The sequence below is a fragment of the Quercus robur genome, chromosome 10 (assembly GCF_932294415.1).
Source record: "Quercus robur chromosome 10, dhQueRobu3.1, whole genome shotgun sequence".
Classification (NCBI taxonomy): Eukaryota; Viridiplantae; Streptophyta; class Magnoliopsida; order Fagales; family Fagaceae; genus Quercus; species Quercus robur.
Window position 1 is genome coordinate 12,977,605 of NC_065543.1, and position 21,416 is coordinate 12,999,020.

A 21,416-nucleotide genomic window follows, 5' to 3' on the forward strand; every position below is an offset into this window, starting at 1 on the left:
CTTTACATTAATTATGCTTTAGAGCACATTTTGGTAGCTATTTGCACCGGGCGTTCTGACACTAGCAACTGGTTCATTTTTTAAACATACATTTCAGATCCAATGTGTTCTTGTAGTCAAGATATAGAAGTGAGAAATAAGCAAAGACTGTTAATATGAATAGTTCAACTGGAATCGAGCCTAGACTCCAACCATATTCCTGTATAGGATAACAAATACTTGCAAGGAGAGCCCATTTATACCACAAATATGAACAGGCAGCTAATAATATCCAGTGAGAAACACATCTTCCACACCCAACCCCATAGTCAATTTATGACTACATAGACTTCAAAACCCAGGTGCATACCAGCAACAGACAGCAGTTAGTAATGGCACGAAGGAACAAGTCCAATCCTACACATCCAATCTCATATACGAGAAATTATAACAAGAAAAAAAAAAAGATAAATATAGAATTTGATGAAATCAGAAAACAAATGAAACCAAACTGTGCACAGGCAGAAAATTCCAACACAAGGGAAAAAACTGAATCGATTTGTTCAAGTTTCTGGAGCTGGGGCAATCGGCTTCAGAAGTGGCTGGAGAGCCTTGACAACAATGCTCATATTTGGCCGGAACTCAGCTTCATACTGCACGCACAATGCTGCCACAGCTGCCAACTGCATTCCCAAACAAAAAGCATGACCACATTTGTAAGCTACTACTTATTAATGAAAATTAGATTTGAGTTTAGATGTGTGTGCATGTGTGAAGAGAGAGAGAGAGAGAGAGAGAGAGAGAGAGAGAGACCTTAGCAACTCCTTTAGGAGGATATTCTCCCTTCAGTTTTGGATCCACACACTGTTTAACTTTGTCTTCACTCAACCTTGGAGTAGCCTATAAAAAAGAGTTGCATGATAAAACCATACCAAATTTGAAAGAGCAGGTAGACAAAAGACATACCAGAGAAACAGAATAAAAATAATCACACTGAAAGAACAAGGCAGACAAACTCACCCAAGTCACAAGACTCTGTTGTCCACGAGGCATGGTATGATCAACAGGTTTCCTCCCAGTCAGAAGCTCAAGAAGAACAACCCCAAAGCTGTACACATCACTCTTCTGAGTCAACTGTCCAGTCATTGCATACCTGCAAAATCATTTTAAGAGGACAAATTATACAAAATCTTTCCTAGCCAATATTATCTCTCTAATAAACAACGAAAAGCAGCCATCAATTTACGTCATAAACAATTCTACCTCCACGTATTGCCTTTAAAGAAGTAATCTGCATGGTGATCATACTAATATACTAAGAATGCCTAAAAATATCATTGTGGTGTAGAAAAGCAGCTGCTTCATACACTTTAGAACAATTGAAGGGCTAAAACTTTGCCAAAACTAACAATTAGATCCGTGATGAGAGATATATTTATTAGAAAAATATAGCCTTCCAGCTTGTGCAAGTATCTAACACAATGTCAGTGTGCTGAATATGACTATTACGACAGTATAAAGTCTATAAGATAAATGCCCCGTCTGGACTACTGAAAGCCATTCAAAACATTCTTAAAATTAACTTATGCTACATAACACCATCAAGTGATTGGGCTCTTTTAATATGGCGACCAAATTGATTTTGAATAAGTGTCATCATAATGTAAACTACCAATTGAAGATCCAAAGAATTCTCTCAAGATAATTTCAAAAAAAGCTTTAGCATTACCTATATTTGATATATGTTTGTTTGCTTATTGGAATAAAAACAAAGTAGATTATTATAAATATTGATGTATTATTTATTTTGTTCTTTTGGATTGTGCTCCTCAGCAAAAAGGAAGCCAGGGAGATATTAACAAGTGACCCCATAAGCGTGGTCCTAAGGTGCACTCAACCAACAAAATTTGATCCCTTGTAAATTGCCTTCTATTAGAATATTCTGCTGGGCTAAAAGACTGTCCTATTCCTTAGATGTTTCAAAGGCACTTGCCATCGCACCGATGCTCAACTTGCTTTTCAAGGTAACAGCTGTACTGGCATTAATTCAGGACAAGCATTACCTAAATGGTTCATGTTTCAGAAAATATTTCCCAACCTAACAGTTCTTTCCTTTTTTTTTTTTTTTTAATTGGTAAGTTACACCAACACTCGGTGGTCATGAACCCAAGATCTTACCATTCACCTTTTTCTAACAAGAAGAGAAGGTGCCATTTAAGATAAGAGCTCATTGGCATTAGTTAGAGCATTTAAAATGAAAAAATTAAAACAAAAAAGAGGAAAGAAAATAATAATAGCTGTAATAGTATGGTTTAAGTCTGATGAAACATTGAAAACTGATCCTTCACAAGTATGTTGGGGTTGCATCAATCAGTAAAATGTACACAAAAACCATATAACCAAAGCATTAAACTATCTAAACAATAATTTCATGGAAAATAACAATGAAAGTATAAGCACAAGAGAATGGAGTTTTAGAAACATTACTCTGGAGCATGATAACCAAAGGTTCCCAAAACTCGAGTAGAATGGAGGCGAGCAGCATTGTCTGGAGCCTGATTTGAAAGGTTAAAATCTGCAACCTTGGCTTTGAAGTCTTCAAAGAGAAGCACATTGCTAGATCTGATATCCCTGTGTATTATGGAGGGTTGAACCTTCTCGTGTAAATATTCCAATCCCCTTGCTGCATCAACTGCAATTCTAACCCGCTGCATCCAGTCAAGTGTCGGACCAGGTTGTGCCCCTTGAACTCCCTTCCTACCTGTAATTTTTGTACACAGTCATAATTAATTTTATTAAAAAATGGGGGGGAGTACTCTTAAAGGATAGAGTCTCCTAATGAATTCAAAATTAAAATGTAAAGAGATCCATAAAATCTACTAAGGAAGTAGATGATACCCTCACCCCCTCCCTACCTGTAATTTTTTAATACCAATCATATCAAAATCACACTTTCTACAATAATAATTCAGGCGAGTGAAAGCCAATTGTAGATTTGAAATAGGAAAAGCTGGCTTTGCCTACCGTGCAATATGTCATGTAAAGATCCCATGGTTGCAAACTCATATGCAAGCACACGAAGATTTCCCTCCACACAGTAACCAAGGAGCTCAACAAGATTTTCGTGCTTCAATCTTGAAACCACGGAAACCTATCAAGAATATCAATGCAGCCAGATATGTCAACAAACTAAAAGGAAAATAAAATATCAAACTAAATTGCTTTACTAATAAAGATAAGATACTGGTTCTATATTTATGTTAGAGACACCTGTGTCAAAAAATCAGAATCTGTGTCGGGCTCAGATGAAACATCAAGCTTTTTAACTGCCACAGCTTTTCCATTACTCAAGTTTGCAAAATATACTCTTCCATATGAACCTTCACCAATCAAGGCCTTTGATCCAAAATTATCAGTCTTTTCTTTCAGTTCATCCAGAGACAATGCAGGCACTTCAATTGTTGGTGCTGGCTTTTGCACTTCAGGTTTGACAGGAGCTGCCACCCTAGAGGCTTTTAGGTGCCCTAAATCAAAGAAGATGAGATACAAGTGGTAAAGAACATAAGATTACATATTATTTACTGATCTGTCAAAAGTGAGTATGCATGGCAGAGACTAGAAATTATTACAGATGAATTTATATCTCATTCCACATAAAATTCATAATATTGCACATCAATCTATACAAGTTACTTCACTATTGAAAATACTAATGATGAAGTCAAGCAATTTATCAAAGAGGGAGTTCAGCTCCCATAACAATCACGTTGATATAGGACGTGAACACCCTCTTTGCTAAATTTTTTAAATAAAAAATTATTAGTTTCAAATTCAAAGTACAAACAGGAAGATATTTTAATTCCTATACTACATTCAGATTTCTCACGTAACTGACGTAAGTATTCCAAAAAGGTCTTAATCTAGAAGGGAACGGGAAATTAACAAACTTAGAAGGGAAGTTACATGAATAAATCCTCGCTAAAAAAAAAAAAAGAAGAAAACAATGTCTAGCTGTAGAGCAATGATTTGACAAAGGTGGCATGGCACAGTCAGTATGGCATTCAAATAATGCAACTAGCAGTTATAACGGTGACAGAAGCTGTGTGGTGGCTGTGGCTGTGGCCTAGAGAGCATAAATGCATTATTAGTTCTATATATTAAAGCTTCTAGGTAGCCCCACCAACTTTACAATTCTCAAAATTCAGATCAATATTTCAGGCCTCCAGTTTCTACTTACTGTTGGGAAGAGAAACATATCTACACATGTTACAATTAATAGGATATACGAAGACATTTCAGATGGAACCAATAATTAATTTACTTCTTAACTTCTATTACTATAACCAAATCAGTACACATATATTGTTTTACTTTTCCATTGGTCAAATTTACACAAGCATAGAGTGAGAGTCAAAAACAATATACCATCTGCATAATTTTTGGGGCTCTTCAAACGCTCATTTTCGGTTGATTGGTAAGCCTCCTCTGATTGACAAGTACAACAGAGCCACCTACGCATTCTGACTCTCTTCCTCAAATCTAGACTCTCTTGAGCACTAGTGGTATCCAGTCGAACAAAGTAACCAGGAGGAGGCGCATGTGCCTGCATGGTGCCACAAATAGTCACTGAACATTTAACATCTTAATTTAACAATCAAATTGTAAAACAAATATGCAAATGATATTGAACAATATGCCAACGGGATGCTAGAATGGTGATAAAGGATAAAGGCCAGTAATTTACGATGTTGTATGCAGTGTCGGCTTACAACTGCTGAATTATTTAATCCAAAAAACTGGGTTATTAGCTTGGAAAGCAGAAAACCTAAAAAATATAAATTCAAAAGAGAATAAGTTCCATGCAAACAACCTATCTTACAGCATTTGTGTTAGAACCTCATTCCCTCTCCCTTATATGTGTGTGTGTTTGTTTGTTTTTCCAAAAAAAAAAAAAAAAAAAAAAAAAATAGATGAATCCACCTTGGTTTTGTAAACATTCATTTATTATTAAAAACAATAATTTAACAAAATACAGGAAATAGCCAATATGCAATCTTCCACAATTACAATACAAAAATAACCCCCAAAAAAAAAAAAAAATTTTAATGTTCTCACACAGTCTTCAAGTTGTTTTTGTTAAAAGCAGATATTATCACATAGAGACAACTAACACATCCAAGGCAGAAGAAATAATAATTTGAATATCATAAAAAAACAAAAATAATAATACAAAAAAAAAAGTTATATAACATGAGAAAGCAGAGCAATAATGTGCTTAATCTGGAAAACCCAGAAATGATTAGGAATTAATTATTAATCATATTAATTTTATTTTATGTAAATCCGGTCAATTATTGAACTAGCTAGGATTTAATCATAGGATTTGTTACCATAATAAAGAAAAAAAAAAAAAAAGGAAAGCAAAACAAAAACAAAAGTGAAAATTTCCAAAAACATAACCCAAGATAAGGAAACAACTCCCACATCAATGCAAATTACGCAAGTCATTCACAACCCAGAAATTTGAACACAGAATCAAAATCCCAAAAAAAGCAACATAGAATCTCAAAATTCCTAATCTCCTAGAAAGAAAAACAAAGAGAGACCCATTAATCCTTACCACTAAACCACGTCGACGTTGAAAATCTCCACGCTCCATAAACCAAAACCCACAATCAAATTTCAAAATTTTAATAATGCCTCCCCAAAATTATAAGCAAAATAAGCAAAACCCAGATCCCAAATTTGATGAATTACTCAACAAATTTGGGAAAAAAAAGAAGAGAAATATTAAACAAAATTAGCAAAAGATATATAGGGAATAAATTGAATCCTGGGAATGAAAGGATAAAATAGAGAAATTAATGGCGAAGAGAATTGACAGATTGGTAAAAAAAAAAACAGGACCCAAATTAGGCTTTAGATCAGAACCCGAAATTACAGGACTGAATAAAAAAAAACAACAACAATAAATATATACCTTTTTTTTGTTTCTCTCTCTGTCTCTGTCTCTCTCTGTGTCTTTGTCTCTCCAGCTATAGATTGCGTTTTTAGAAAACAACAACAACAGCAGCAGCAACAACAACAACAACAGCAGAGAGAGAAGTTGTTTTTATCTTTTGGTTACGAGTGTTAGGACTTTTGGGAGAGAAAGAAAACCAAAAACTTATGTAAAGAGGAAAAAGACAGAGAGGCAACGCGGGGTGGCTCTCTGTTTTTTCCTTTTTACATTTCCTTTTATTGGCATCCGGTTTAAATTACTTATACCACACACAACACACACGTTTTCTCTCTACGTCTTAAAATAGAGTATATTAATTTTTCCACTCCGGTAAATCCTTTTTTAACTCGTTACGTGGCGAATCACGGAGATATTTAGGCAAAAATACAAATTACAACAATTAGGTTTGGTTAATTTTCATTCTCGTTCTTTAAGTTTTGTTTGTGGTATTTTGGTCTTTGCATTTTTTTCTATTATAAATTGATAAATTTCTAAGACTAAAAAATTTATTAAAATTTCCACTTAAAAAAAAAAAAAGCAATCTTTCTTAATGATAATATTTTTAACGAAATGAAGGACAAACTAACACCGACATGAAATGAAATCTTATTGAGCCAAAATAATAAACATGGAACTTAAAGGACTAAAATGACAAATGATCGAACCTAATTGATGTAATTTGCATTTTCACACGTATTAGTTAAATATAAATCATCTGACTTATCAAGTAAATCATGACTAAAAATAGACGTGGATGATTTAGTAAGTTGACATTTTTTAAAAATTAGTAATATATTCTATTTTTGTTTTTTAGATTTGTTGGGAGGAAATAAAAAGAAGAGGAGAAGGTAAAAAGAAAGTGGTGTTATCTGTTTGGGTATCTGCTGGTTTTAGAATAAAGGAATGCTTTGTCGGCACTTTTTCTCGATCATTTCAGAGTGCCTTGCACTGCTGGCCTCCTTCCTTCTTTTTGCTCTTCTAATTATTATTCTCTTTTGTCCGTCAACGTATATCTTGCCATTACATGATTTGGCAGTACATTGTGGGTCAAAATACCCTCTTTAAAAAAAAAAGAAAAAAAGAAAAAAAAAGAGAGGAAAACTCAATGAATCATTAAAAGAAAGTGTAGGTTCCAGTTAGCTCAACTAGTAAAGTCTCTGATGATTGAATGAGCGGATGCCATAGATTGAAACTCTCTAAAAAAAAATCATTAAAAGAAAGTTTATGAATGATTATAGTTTTTGAAATTTAAAATGATAAAATTAGTGTAAAAAAAAAATTTCAATAAATTGCTTTTACTCTTCAATAAATTTGATCTTAGTTCCTAATAAATTATAGTGGTCGTTTTTGTTCCTATAAAATGATGTATTAATTTTTAGTTTAATCAAGTTATATAATGGACTAAAATGGTTCATTGGCTAAATTTTAAGGATTGACAATAAATTTAAACTTATACTATTTTTAAAAAATAAAATAAAATAAAGTTATAACGTTTTGTCAATTGTTCAAAATATATTAAACAAATATTGTGAGTAGTTTAAATCATGATGCACAAGCATGATCAATGACGTTCACAAACCACATCTTATAGCTCAACATTTATTCATTTAAAAAAAAAAAAAATCAACAAAACTCATTACCTAAAAGCATCGCATGCCAGTTGAACTTGAAAACCAATAAAGAAGGGTTAAAGGGATAGTCCAATCGTATTAGAATCATTTGGAAATTGGAAATTGGTCTCTGTAGTTCGATCTCCCTACTATTTGTTTATAATAAAAAAAATGCCTACGTAAAGCTATCATTTTAGCTCCAGTGCTAAAAAGGTTTAAAAAATTATGGATTTTGATGGTTGCAAAATGAGGTGACTACAATTGTACTAAACTACACTGTTACCCTTCTATCTAGAATCTATATTGATTCTTGGGAAGTCTTTCTTCACTAGTTTGTCCTTCAAGTCGTTTGTTCTACAACAAGACCATAAGAGCATTAATGACCCATGCTAGTTGGTTTTCATTTATTGTTATTCAAAGATATGTAAGATCCTAAATTGATCTTTCTAGGTTCAAGCACTTGTTTCATTTTCCAACTTCTGGAGTGTCTCACAATCGAGCAACGTACATAGCAAACATCTTCTTGGGTGGTATATTTTTCTTAGCTCATAAAATACCTTTTTTTAAAAATGTTGAAATTCACTTTACACCCTCTAGGTTTAGGGTCACTTATAAATCAGTTCCTCAACTTTCATACCTTGCAACTTACACTATATATTGGCTATTATATCTTGACATTAACTCATCCATAAACGACGTCATTTTGGACAAAAAGTTGACATCATTGTAAATTGAAACCATTGAAGTTAAGCAACCGATTTTGAAGTGGCCCTAAACTTAGAAGGTATAAAGAGTATTTTTGTCTTTAAAAAAATTAGACAAAAAGAAACTTGCATCTAGGATTCACAATCATGCACGCATTCACACCACACATTCTCTTCTTCAAAAGAACAAAGGAAAGGAGGGAAAGTCCCCGTTGCCTCCTTTTGCTCATTTGCACGTTGATGTCACGGGTGGTCGACCGTTTCCCATATCAATGAGAGGGTATTGACAGTGTTGATTATACATACATACATATATATATATATATATATATATTGTTTATGCACATGTGCATTCATGTTGAGAGGGAGAGAATGCTTACCAAATCTAAAGGTGCTTCATAAGATGCCTTTCGTAACATACAAATAAACACATTCCAAAATGAAAAGCAAGTTTTATTTTTTTGTACTGTATAACGGCACGATAACCTGAGTCACTATGATTCATATAAATGCTCATGCAATGATGGAAACTATGTAAAACACACATTCCAAATTTCTCTAAATTTGTTTCTCTTGTTAAATGCTGGCCATTAATAACTTCATTTCTATAGCAAATATGAAATTTGGATAAAACGTTATGAGTTATCAAGTTTTGAGAGATGAGGAAACAAGACTAGAACTAAAGAAAGGAAGGATGGAAAGTGGTAAAGACAGGGTCTATAGTTTGCACTTCAATGTCTTGTCCATTGATTCACTCCTACTTTGAAAAATACCTTATGTTTAAGTTAGATTCAGAATGATAATTAAGGATGTTGTGAAGATAGCACGTCAGGACTCAAATCAATAACAGTAAATAAGCGGAAATTAAATAACAAGCACACACAAAGAACACAAGAATTTACGTGGTTCAACAAACTGTCTACCTCCACGGAGACGATGGAGAAATTTCACTATAAAAAATAGGGAGATACAATAGTGCACAAAAACACTCTTAAGAAACCCAAATCCCAATACACCCTAACTCTCTCTCACCCACAAGACAAGAAAATACTATTCTTCTTCTAATGCGGCTGCTGCTAGGTTATAGGAATTCTCTCTTATTTTTCTCAATCAACTTTGTTGCATCTAATCACATATATATAGATACATATGTTAAGTCGGCTAATGAGATTCCTATTACAATTGGGATTCTATCAACTTACGTTGACTTGGGCTTGGCAAGTCAAGCCACACGACCCACATCAACAAATCTCCACCTTGGCTTGAATTGATCAAGATACATGAGCAAACTCCTCCATCACCTCCACCTTAGCCCTTAAGGGCTCACAAGATGCTATCACCAACCAAGTCCAAGTAACTCTTGAACTTATTTGTTGGAACTGACTTTGTTAACATACTAGAGGATTCTCAAGTCTTATTCTTCTGTAGTGACCCCATCTCTTCTACATCCCTGTAAGACAATGGATCTCCACTGCTAGTTATGAGAGCAAAGCTAACCATGTCTTCAAAGCCATATCTCTGTGGTGCTTTGTGAACCCGCTTCTCTCTACCTTTAGCAATTGAATAAGACTCTTCTTGTTGCTGCTGTGGATCAATCTCAACATCACCCTTATCACTGGGTGAACTATTCTCGTCAAACTCCACCTCAACAGTTAATTTCTCCTGTGGACTATCATCACATGTCTCTGCTTCATTCTGTTTCAACATAAAGGCTTCATCAAATATGACATCTTTGCTAGTCATCGTTTTCTTTGAGATTGGATCCCAAAGCCTGTAGCCTTTAACACCTTTCTCAAAACCAAGAAATACACATTTTCTTGACTTCGAATCCAATTTAGAACGCTCTCCACTCTGCACATGCACATAAGCTAGACAACCAAAGATTTTTAAATTTGAATAATCAACTGGTTTACCTGACCAAACCTCTTCTGGAATCTTGAAATCTATGGCTGATGATGGAGATCTATTAATAATGAAGCTTGTTGTGTTAACTGTCTCTGCCCAGAACACCTTAGGCAACCCTGCATTCAATCTCATGCATCTGGCTCTTTCTACTAAGGTTTTATTCATTCTCTCTGCAACCCCATTCTGTTGTGGAGTTCCTTTAACTGTGAAGTGACGAGTAAGATCTGGAACATGTTTGACATTACTAAGAACTCTCACAACTCCATTAAACATCTTGATCTTTATGGTACCAATTCCAATAACCGTGCATGTAGCATCATTACCCATTTGGACCATACCACCGTTGTAAGACTTATACATGTCAAACCAATCTTTCTTTGGAGTCATATGATATGAGCATGTTGAATCTAAAACCCAAGATTCCAGTAGAACATTGTTACCTGATGAGACTAAAAGTAAATCTGCACCAACTTCACTGTCATCTGATATTTCTTCAGCAACACTAGCTGATTCTAGGGGATTCTTTCCATTATTCTTCTCCTCTAAATGCTCTTTCAACTCTTTACATTGATTCTTGTAGTGCCATTTATTGTGACAATAAAAGCACTCTACATCTTTCTTTGCACGTGATTTAGACTGCGATCTGTTCCTGTTTGAGTTTCGTCCTCTTGACCTACTTCTGCCTCTATTGCTTGACTCAGACTTTACAATAAGTCCATCAGCCTGAGAACCATCACCATCTTTCTTCATCTTTATGTGTGACAAGAGAGCACTAGTCACCTCCTCGAGTACTAAAGTCTCTTTTCCGTACATCAACGTAGTCACTAGATGATCAAAAGAAGTAGGAAGCGATGCTAATAAGAGTAACGCCTTATCTTCGTCCTTATAATTTACCCCAAAACTTGACAGTTGGGTGTTCAACATGTTAAACGTGTTGAGATGCTCTAACAGATCACAACCTTCCTTCGTATGCAAACTATACAATTGCTTTTTCACATACAACTTGTTCGACAGATTCTTTCTCATATAAAGACCTTCTAGTTTTTCCCAAACCTCCTTTGTGGTCTTTGCTTCTAGGATGTTGTGAATGACCTCATCACCTAGGTTGAGACGAATAGTGCTAGCTGCTTTCTTATCCATCTCTACCCATTCTACATCCTTCATCGTTTTCGGTTTCTTCTCCTTCCTAAGTAAAGCCTTGTGAACTTCTTGTTGAATTAGGAGATCCTTCATCCGCCTTTGCCAAAGAGAAAATTTTCCCTTACCACAAAATTTCTCTACATCATACTTTGTGCTTGACATCTTTACTATATTCAAAGGATTGAATCCTAACCTGGCTCTGATACCACTTGTGGTGCAGATAGGACCCCAGGACTCAAATCAATAACAGTAAATAAGTGGAAATTAAATAACAAGCATACACAAAGAACACAAGAATTTACGTGGTTCGTCAAACTGCATACCTCCACGGAGACGATGGAGAAATTTCACTATAAAAAATAGGGAGATATAATAGTGCACAAGAATACTCTCAAGAAACCCAAATCCCAATACATCTTAACTCTCTCTCACCCACAAGATAAGAAAATACTATTCTTCTTCTTATGCGGCTACTGCTAGGTTATAGGAATTCTCTCTTATTTTTCTCAATCAACTTTGCCGCACCTAATTACACATATATATATAGATACATATGTTAAGTCGGCTAATGGATTCCTATTACAATTGGGATTCTATCAACTTACGTTGACTTGGGCTTGGCAATTCAAGCCACACGGCCCACATCAACAAAGGATTTAACTCTTATCTCTTATATAAAATTGAAAATTGAATGATTTGACACCTTTGAGATAAAATCAGTATTTAATCTATAAATTGATTGATACTCAATATATATATATATATATATATATATATTAAATAAGTGTGTATAATAATAATGACCTTTTAGAAGTATGAGTAGTTTTATGTTAAAAAGCTTACAATTTGAGTAATGCCTCTTAGCTAGGGTCACAAAATTTAAAAATTATTGCTATGTTAATGCGCTTTTTTTTTTTTTTTTTTTTCAAAAGAACCATGTATATTCATACAAGTCCCATAATTTTCAAGTTGATGTTTGAAAATTGATAAACCAATAATCACAATATGTTACGTCCAAGAACCTATTTTTAAAGATTTTGAAAGAAAATATATTGTTAACAGAAAATTGTTATTTGAGTGTATAGAGTTCAAATCATCCTACTAAACATATTTATGAAAAGACAAAGTATTTAATCAAACTTATTAGCAGGAGATACTGCTTGAAATCTTTTGTTTATGCAGAGGAGAGCTTATAAAAAAATAAAGTTCTTTCAATTTATGATGAGACATTTTATTTTAAGCCAATAAAAATACTTGACTTAATCATTTAAAAATCTATGACTTCGAATTGGAGTATAAATGTATTAATTCAATGCTTAAACCAGAAAATGTTATATTAGTAAACCATTCACCCAAACAAAGTTATTTTTTATTGTAGAGTTGTTTAAAATTTTCATGTACAATAGAAAAATATAGATCGTAAGTTGAGTGTGTTGATTCCAAGTCTCAATCAGGCCACCACTAAATGATGACTCTAGTCTCTTTGTTTGTGCTCTCGCTCTCAAGTGTGTGAGTGTTCACCCTTATTTGTTTGCACTTTGCACTACTTGTGCTAACTTGGGGGCTAGTGACCATGTGTTGGAGATGAAATAAAGTGAATGAAGTGGTCTACAAGCATTGAGATTTCTAAGATGTGATTAGTCACTATGATTTGATTGGTTTTAACTTTTAACTTATGGTCAAGTTTCAAGGATAGTGATAACTTAGGATAAGTGAAATCATATCTTGAATAAAAAATAAAAGTTCGAGACTTTTGTTACTTGTGAAAAATGTGTTAAATACCTTATAATTTTTATGAAATGTATCTTTTTATGATTATCCCTTGTAATGCAGATGCTATGCTGCGCAATATAAACAAGCACAATTTATATATTAAATTGTGAGCGGCATATATTTGATACTGTTGGTTTTTTTTTTTTTTTTTAAATATTTAAAGAAAGGATGACGTCTTTGAAGTTTGAACCTATGTAGGAGCTGCCTTGTAATAAGTGTGATCTTCATCATTGATCTATGGCATGAGTTTCTTGTTCTATTTTTTATTCGATATCATTGCAAAACACGAAAAAAGAATCAGTGACTGTTGGCATCAAAACAGTATATCTCAAGGATGCTGACTTGGCTATCACAAAGAAATGGTGGAAAGGATCGAACCATGAATACAAGGAACTAGCAAGAACAACAAAGAATTCTTCGAACATGGCTTATACTGTCGAAATTGTATGATCCATATGAATGTGACCAATTGTCAAGACCCAAGTCCATATCTTTGTGGACCAAACACTAACTTGTGAAACATATACAAAACTATTCCATAAACATATCTCAAATAATAATATACTACTAGTTCGTGAGGTTTGGACTGATTTTTGCTTGATTGGGTAGTAGCAATAGTGAGATGAATAGAGCAATGGTGATAGCGGTAGTGGTCTTGTGGTTTTGTAGTCTAGAGACTCTAATAGCGTGGCGACAGAGATACACATGAAGGATGGAGTAGTGGTTCTAAGAAATATAAAAAAACATAGTGGGCTTAAAGCCCAATGGGCTTATACATACTCTAAACCCCAATCCAGCTTGTCCTCATTGTTAGCAGCATAGAGAATGGTATAGCTATTAGAATCATCAGAGGATCCCATAGATAGTTCCTATTAACACGATTAATGGAGTATTAAGTAAATTAGAAGGTAGTGCAACAAATTGCACAATAGGACAGTTCCATGATTAGCCGAGTAAGTGGATTGGATTGGATTACGACAGTTCTACCAGCCAAGGATAGAAGCCTAGCTTTCCACCTTGCCAACCAGCATGCCTTATAGGAAATCCTAAATATCTACCCAAGTTAGGAGTAATACTGAACCCCCCCAAAATATCACAGAAAGAGTCACTCCTATCTCTATCCACATTCAGAGAGAAATAACTTTGAACCTCCTTGACACTTCCAGGGAGGGGCCGGGGGGGGCCATGGCCCCCTGGTGGTATCTATCTCTGTTGGTCTGTTTTGGCCCTTTTGAGTTTCTGTGGTTAGTTTAGGATTTTATGTTTAGTTGTTTATTGACTACTTTATTGATATTTGTAATATATTGATATATTTTATTATGTTTATTATATGTACAGAGTGGTTAACAGCTACCATCATTTATAATTTACAATTTGTATTTTATTTTTTAAATTTCATAATGGTGGCTGGCTTGTTATGGTTTATTTGATAAAATGGTTTGAGTATTTGTATATATATAATTATATTTGAACAAGTAGCAGTATAATTATTTTATAGATACGAATTTAAACTTTAATTGTTTGGTTTTGTCTGACTGCACATAAAGAGATTACTAAAAAACACTTTAGAATCAATTATAAATTGTCAAAAGTCTTATAGTTCAATAAATATTTGTTGGTGTTTTCAATATAGTCAAAGCTCTTGTCCCCAACTATCGAATTATCAAATTATAAAGAATCAATTATAAATTATTTTGGTATAGCACCTGTAGGGTGACGAATTTGGGGCTCAGGCCCAACAGGTGGGAGATTCTGGCCCAAAGGTCCCTCAACAATGAATTTGTAGAGAGCAGGTTATAGAACTAGGTCTTTGACAGGAGAAACGAAGTTACGACCAAGCCATGCAACCAGTTGGATGTAGGGATATTCCTTCGAGCTTTTGGAGTAACGGTCCCTGAGGCTGTTCCTGCTACTTCTCTCTCTTTTCTCCTTCTTTATCCTTTCTTCTTTCTGCTTGCGATCCCCTGTCCATGGGGATCTCCTTCCCTTATATAGCATCCTTCCTGAGATCATGTCCCTACACTTGTCAGTCATCCGATCCTCCACTCGAGTGCCTGTCCCGTAGGTCATCCTCCCTCCTTTCTGTGAGTTGCACTGGCCAAGATGATTCTGCGTTCCTGTCCCTTCCACATTAATGCGGCTGGAAAAGTAGTTCCTGGACATTTAATGCGGCAGTTGTGATTGTCCCCCCCCCCCTTCCTGAGTGTCACGCACTGTTTCTTCGTATTGGGTGAACTTTCGCCAGGTATGGGGTGCAAATTGGACACTTGCTTGGTGAGTCCGAGGAGGTGTTCCTCCTCGGACGCCCCTTATCAGGCCCGGCCCATCATGATTGGGACGGGATATTCTACGCTCATGCCTTTTCTTTTTTATCGTGATTGGGCTTGGTACATGAGCTACGGCCCAACATCAACTGACAGACTTTACCCACCACAATAGCCCCTCAAAATGCCGGCATTTTTTGAGTCCGAGGAGAAAAGGCGGGATTTTGATACCCACTAGATGGCTCGTGGCGAACCACTGCTTCACACGTGGAAGGGGGAAGGCACGCCTTTACGTGCTTCATTAATGCTATGGGCAGTTGGTGACTCAGGGGGAAGTAACCGCAGCTTTTGAGGTTTTACACTCGCTCAATCCAACGGTTGGAGGCAGGATCTACGGTGGACAGCGTCTCGCATGCCTTAGACGCGAGCGCGTCTGTTCGACTTCTACCGAGTATAATAGGTCTTGAGGGCGTTCGTCTCTCATTTTTGACGAGCTTTCCAATATTCAGAACTTCTCAGAGCCTATTCCTTCAGTCTGTTCTTGCTTCTGCTGCCATTCTCTTGAAGACTCCTTCGAACCTCTTACCCGTAAGTTCGCGCTTCTTCTCCATTATTCTTCATTAATCATACTGCCTTCAAGTTGTTTTTAGGATTAGAGGGGATGGGTAGGCTTGAGAAACTGGTAGATTCTCCGGCCGGTATGGCGGGCTTCAGGGCGAAGTATCGTATCCCACCGGAGGTAGGGTTAGAGTACTGTCATCTGGAGGACATTTTGATGAAACGGAGAACAGAAGAAGTCGCAATTCCAATGATAGCCTTCGTGGAAGGAGGAATGACTATTCCGATGGGGAGAATAACTAGGGACTATCTGCGTGGTCATAGGTTGGCCCCCCACCAATGCACCGCTAATGTATTCCGGATCCTGGGGTGTGTCGAAACCCTGAACGATCAGATGAACCTCGGCCTCTCATGGCACGACGTGGTTCATCTTTACGAATGCCATAAGCTCGGCGACACATACTATCTAAAGTCTAGGGTTGACGCAGTGAGGTTGATATCTTGCCTTTCGAAGTCTAGCAAAGGCTTGAAGGACGACCATTTGATCGTCTCCGGGCCATGGTCTGACGGCCCTCACTGTCCGACTAGGGAGGGAAAGCCAGGTGGGGTGTCGTAGAATTAGATGCCGTGGGGAGGATTTTGGTTTCAAGCTCCTCCACCCCTTTTTCTTTTACTTGCTTTAGATTTGTTGGTTTGATTGCATGTCTCCTCGGACTAACATAAATCGTTTGATGGCCTTTGCAGACAAGAAGCTAACCACTCCTCGGCTGAGCCTAGTCAATGTCCCGGCTCTAAATTACCTCCTGAGGTCCGAGATTTTTGTTAGCAGTGACGGACAACTACGGTCGGCTCCTTTAATTTTGGATTATACTCCGCTCACTCGAGCCCAGGTAGAAGCCGGACAAGCTATAAGGGCCGGTAGTCCGAGATTAGCACGGATTGACGTGTCCATACCAGGGTTCCTCGCTGATACAGACTTGCCTCCAATTCAGTTACCCCCCCAACACGTTTTTCCCCCAGTAGTTATCCCAGAGGTGGAGTCCGGCTCTTCGCATTCATCCTTAGAGGATCAGATAGACCGGTTCCAATTTACTGAGGAAGGGGAGGTTTCGGTTAGAGTAGTAGAGATCTCCGACTCTGACGCTGATTTGGACCGTGCCTCAGCGGCTCCTGGTACTGGTTTGGTCATCGCACAGCCTGATCTTAGCGAGGACACAGAGGAAGAAGAAGGAATGGATCTCCAGCCGAGAACTGGCCTCAGGGGTCTCTTATCCAACAGGTCCAAAGGGCAGACCTCTAAGGAGATCTTAAAAGGACAGGTCGTCTCCAAAGCCCCCGTTCTTCCTCCCCCTCCCTCGTCGGGCGCGGCGCTGAAGCCTATGCCTAATCTAAAGCGAAAAAGGCCTGTAGAAGAGGCAGAGGAGGGAGAGGTTGCCCGCGAGAAGGTTGGGCCTAAAAAGAAGAGTAAGGAAACGAAAGAGCCCCGGGAAAAAAGAACAAGGTCCACTGAGAGCCGAGATGAGGCGGTCACTCAGAGGGGACCTCGGACATGGTCTCCTCAGATCGAGCTAGATGGCGCTCCAATCCTCTGGGATGCGACCCTATGGGAGACCCAGCGTGAGCCAGCTTCGTTCTTGGCTGAAGCGTTGCAGCAACCTCTTCTCTTGCCCCGTGATATGGAAGGCCTCAGGAAGATTCGTCAACCAGAGCTTTTCATGTCACTGAAGAGGGACATGGCTGTGGTAAGTGGAATCTTCTATCTTATCTTTGTGTTGAGAACCTTCTTATCGTTTTATCTTGGTATCGTCTTCATTTCCGTCTGAGTGCAGGTCACCCAACAAATTTATGTTGCTGAGGAATGGGCTAAACAAGCTCGTGAGGATGTGCATAGGGAGGCTCAGTCCCGTGCTACAGCTGAGAGGGCCGCGAGCGATCTCAAACGTGATCTTGATCGTCAGGATCATGAGTTAAAAGAGGTGAAGAAGGCCAATGCGAGTGCAGAGGCTGGCCTGAAGACTGCTGAAAAGCAAACCGAAGAGCTGCGCAAGCAGCTCCGACACTCTGAGGAAAAATTGTCAGCGGAGCAACAAGCGGTTTCGGAGCTTAAGGCTGAGCTTGCAAGGGCTAAGGAGGAAGCCAGCTTGTCCAGGGAGGTTGCCGAGAAGGCTGTGGCGGCTTCGTATGAACGTGGGGTTCACGATACTGAGGAAAGGTTGACTGAGGAAATCGCCACTGTCTGTAGGGATTATGTCACCTCGACCTGGGGGTTGGCCATGGATAGGGCAGCCGTCCCCGCAGATTCTGATCTCAGGAAAGCTGAGAACATCTTTTACCCTGCGGAGATACGTGAGACTCCTGGAGAGGTCGTTTCCACTGAACCTCTTCCATCAGATTCCCCCATTCTCGAGACTGGAGGCATGGAGCAAGCTACGCAGGGACAGTCACCCGAGGACAGTCTTCGCATCAGCGAGATCCTTGCCCAGGCCCAGGAGATCGCCCCGGAGAACCCAGCAGTGGATGATCAGCCCGCCCCAACTCAGGGCCCTTAGGGACGTAGAATAGGAATTCGTCTGTCCCGCTTTTGTACTTTGTTTTGTTTGATCCTTGATAGTATTTCTAAACTGAATAACTTTGAACATTGTAGGGTGACGAATTTGGGGCTCAGGCCCAACAGGTGGGAGATTCTGGCCCAAAGGTCCCTCAACAATGAATTTGTAGAGAGCAGGTTATAGAACTAGGTCTTTGACAGGAGAAACGAAGTTACGACCAAGCCATGCAACCAGTTGGACGTAGGGATATTCCTTCGAGCTTTTGGAGTAACGGTCCCTGAGGCTGTTCCTGCTACTTCTCTCTCTTTTCTCCTTCTTTATCCTTTCTTCTTTCTGCTTGCGATCCCCTGTCCATGGGGATCTCCTTCCCTTATATAGCATCCTTCCTGAGATCATGTCCCTACACTTGTCAGTCATCCGATCCTCCACTCGAGTGCCTGTCCCGTAGGTCATCCTCCCTCCTTTCTGTGAGTTGCACTGGCCAAGATGATTCTGCGTTCCTGTCCCTTCCACATTAATGCGGCTGGAAAAGTAGTTCCTGGGCATTTAATGCGGCAGTTGTGATTGTCCCCCCCCCCTTCCTGAGTGTCACACACTGTTTCTTCGTATTGGGTGAACTTTCGCCAGGTATGGGGTGCAAATTGGACACTTGCTTGGTGAGTCCGAGGAGGTGTTCCTCCTCGGACGCCCCTTATCAGGCCCGGCCCATCATGATTGGGACGGGATATTCTACGCTCATGCCTTTTCTTTTTTATCGTGATTGGGCTTGGTACATGAGCTACGGCCCAACATCAACTGACAGACTTTACCCACCACAGCACCCAAAAACATAAGCCAAAACTTTAGAGTTAATGTTAATTTCTGAATAAAACTTTTTTTTAGTTATGAAACTTTTTTCCATACTTAGCTTGGCTCTTCCTGAGAAAAATTCCTGACTCCGCCATTGCTTTGGGTACATTAGCCATAACTAACACTTTTTTTTGGTTGCTAAACAGCCATAACCAACACTTAAAAGAGCTTTATTGTTGCTTGTGCTTGGGGGCTGTATTTTACGTGACTAGTCCAATTTAGAGGATGGTTTTGGCCTTCAGTGGATATGTGAAAAATGGTTTAATTGAACCTCTTTGTTAATCAACACGCCTGCTTTCAACACAATATGAGTAATAAAAACAATTAATGTTAACTGTTTATTTTCTGCTGTCTGAACACTCAATAGTCAATACTTACGCACTTATCAAATTATCTATTAACATTCATGACTGGCTACTTCCATCAGGTTGTAGGACCTTTGGGATATGTAACTCCTATATATGTTCAAATTGGACATCTCACATCCAAGAGTTTTATGAACTCATCAAGGCCAAAAATAAGAAAAGAATTGTAGATTTGAGAAGTGGAGAAAGCAGTTGGTTTGTTTGTTTGTGGACTCTAGAGCTTCTGAGGACATACTGATCACAGTAGCTTTCAGCTAACCTGTAGGGTTGTTTATGTGTGCATTTAGATTACTTTGAAGTTGGATGATGAGCTTCTTTGAACATGATATGTAGAAAGTAGCTCGTGTAAAACTAATATGGTGATGCAGTGCCTTGGGGAAAAAGAGGATTAAGCTAGTCCTTTATGTCACTTGGGAAACTCATAACTAAGAGATTTTGTGAATTTCTTTCTGAATGTAAACAGTTTAATTCATGTTTAGTATCATTTGAAATATGTACTGCATCGAAAACATTTTCTCAAATTTTGCACCTTTCTGTATAATGCGTAACCTTGTGATTTTTATTTATAGCACTGTAGGTAATGCTAAAAGATGTTGGCATTAAATGGAGGGGTTTATATATATATTTATTTATTTTATTATTATCTTTGGTGTGCTTAATGCTACAAATTAGCATTTAACACATCCAATGCTAGTGCTCTTAGTTTCTTCATCTAGTAGTTCGAGCAAGGTCAGGGGTTTATGTTCTACAACATTAACTGCTAAACATGGACCATAGTCTTTTGGCCCAATGTGAGCTTTGCTACTCTTTTTTTATGGAGGCTTCAGGAATCAAGCATTGGGATTTAGTGTGGCCGAGCTTGCCACATCAGTATAGATAGAAATCACATAAGAGTGGCTGAGCAACATCAATTCCAACTTTAATTAGGCTTTAAATGAACCAAACCGTTCATAAATAGCTCAGGCTTGGTTTAATAAAAACTCATTAATATTTGTTTATTTATAATTTAGTGAAACTTAAGCCTTAAACTTAGGCTTGTTTAATAAATGAGTTGAGCTCAGGAAATAAAAAAGGTTCATGAACGAGCTCATGAATAATAGGGCTTGATAAAAAATTGCCGAGCCAATGCTAGTTTATGGGCTTAGTAATATAATTGATTTGAGCTTGGAAAAAAAACAAATATCTTACTAAGCCTTTTAATTAATTGGAAGTTGGGACTTGGGACTACTTGTCTAAATTAAATGGGCTTAATAATGTACTTGTATTGTATTTTGAGCTAAAAAACTTCATGTAAAGCTTCAGTTTAAGTTCGACTTGACTAATGAATCAAGTCAAGCCAAAACCAAGTCGAGCTCAAGTTTTTGGACTATTAGGCAAGCTAAACCTCAAACATAGTTTGTAGGCTTGGTTCAAGTTCAAGCCAAGCTTGAACATTTTATATTTATTGTTGAACTAAACTTGAACATTCAATACTCGACAAAACTTGACTCGTTTACAACCCGGCAATTTTCCCAATCCACAAACCCACCATTTGAATTATCTATTTCTAAATATCTACCTACAATGTTACCAATTTTAATAGCATTTTCAGGGGACTTCCAATCAAATATGGTAAGTTGTAGACTTGGATCCAAAATTCAGAAATAGAGAAGTCAATATCACAAAAAGGCATACCTGAAGAGCATTCTTTGAGATCAAATGATGGCCATCAGTAGTCCT

At 37.6% G+C, this 21,416-nt stretch overlaps 1 protein-coding gene across 4 annotated transcripts; it reads right to left on the reverse strand.

The window, feature by feature from the left end:
- Positions 1-216: 216 nt before the first annotated feature.
- Positions 217-21,391, reverse strand: LOC126701366 (PTI1-like tyrosine-protein kinase 3). 4 transcript variants are annotated; one of them, XM_050399417.1, is made up of 9 exons: positions 5,960-6,201; positions 5,600-5,632; positions 4,405-4,582; positions 3,250-3,503; positions 3,004-3,130; positions 2,467-2,740; positions 1,000-1,132; positions 793-879; positions 217-662 (listed from the first exon to the last, which is right to left on the reverse strand). In XM_050399417.1, exons 3-9 carry the CDS (start codon positions 4,496-4,498, stop codon positions 543-545), a joined length of 1,089 nt encoding a protein of 362 aa, XP_050255374.1. In that variant the 5' UTR covers positions 4,499-4,582; positions 5,600-5,632; positions 5,960-6,201; the 3' UTR covers positions 217-542. The 4 variants fall into 4 exon arrangements, with proteins under 4 accessions (XP_050255374.1, XP_050255372.1, XP_050255373.1 ...); XM_050399415.1 differs by lacking the exons at positions 5,600-5,632; positions 5,960-6,201 and adding an exon at positions 21,372-21,391; XM_050399416.1 differs by lacking the exon at positions 5,600-5,632.
- Between the last annotated feature and the right edge of the window lie 25 nt (positions 21,392-21,416).

Coding starts and splice junctions, on each gene's coding strand:
- LOC126701366 (XM_050399415.1), bottom strand. CDS start 4,498: ATGCGTAGGTGGCTCTGTTGTACTTGTCAATCAGAGGAGGCTTACCAA. Junction 3,504..4,404: donor CCCCAAAAATTATGCAGATG/GTATATTGTTTT, acceptor TCTTTGATTTAG/GGCACCTAAAAGCCTCTAGG. Junction 1,133..2,466: donor TTTGGTTATCATGCTCCAGA/GTAATGTTTCTA, acceptor ATGATTTTGCAG/GTATGCAATGACTGGACAGT.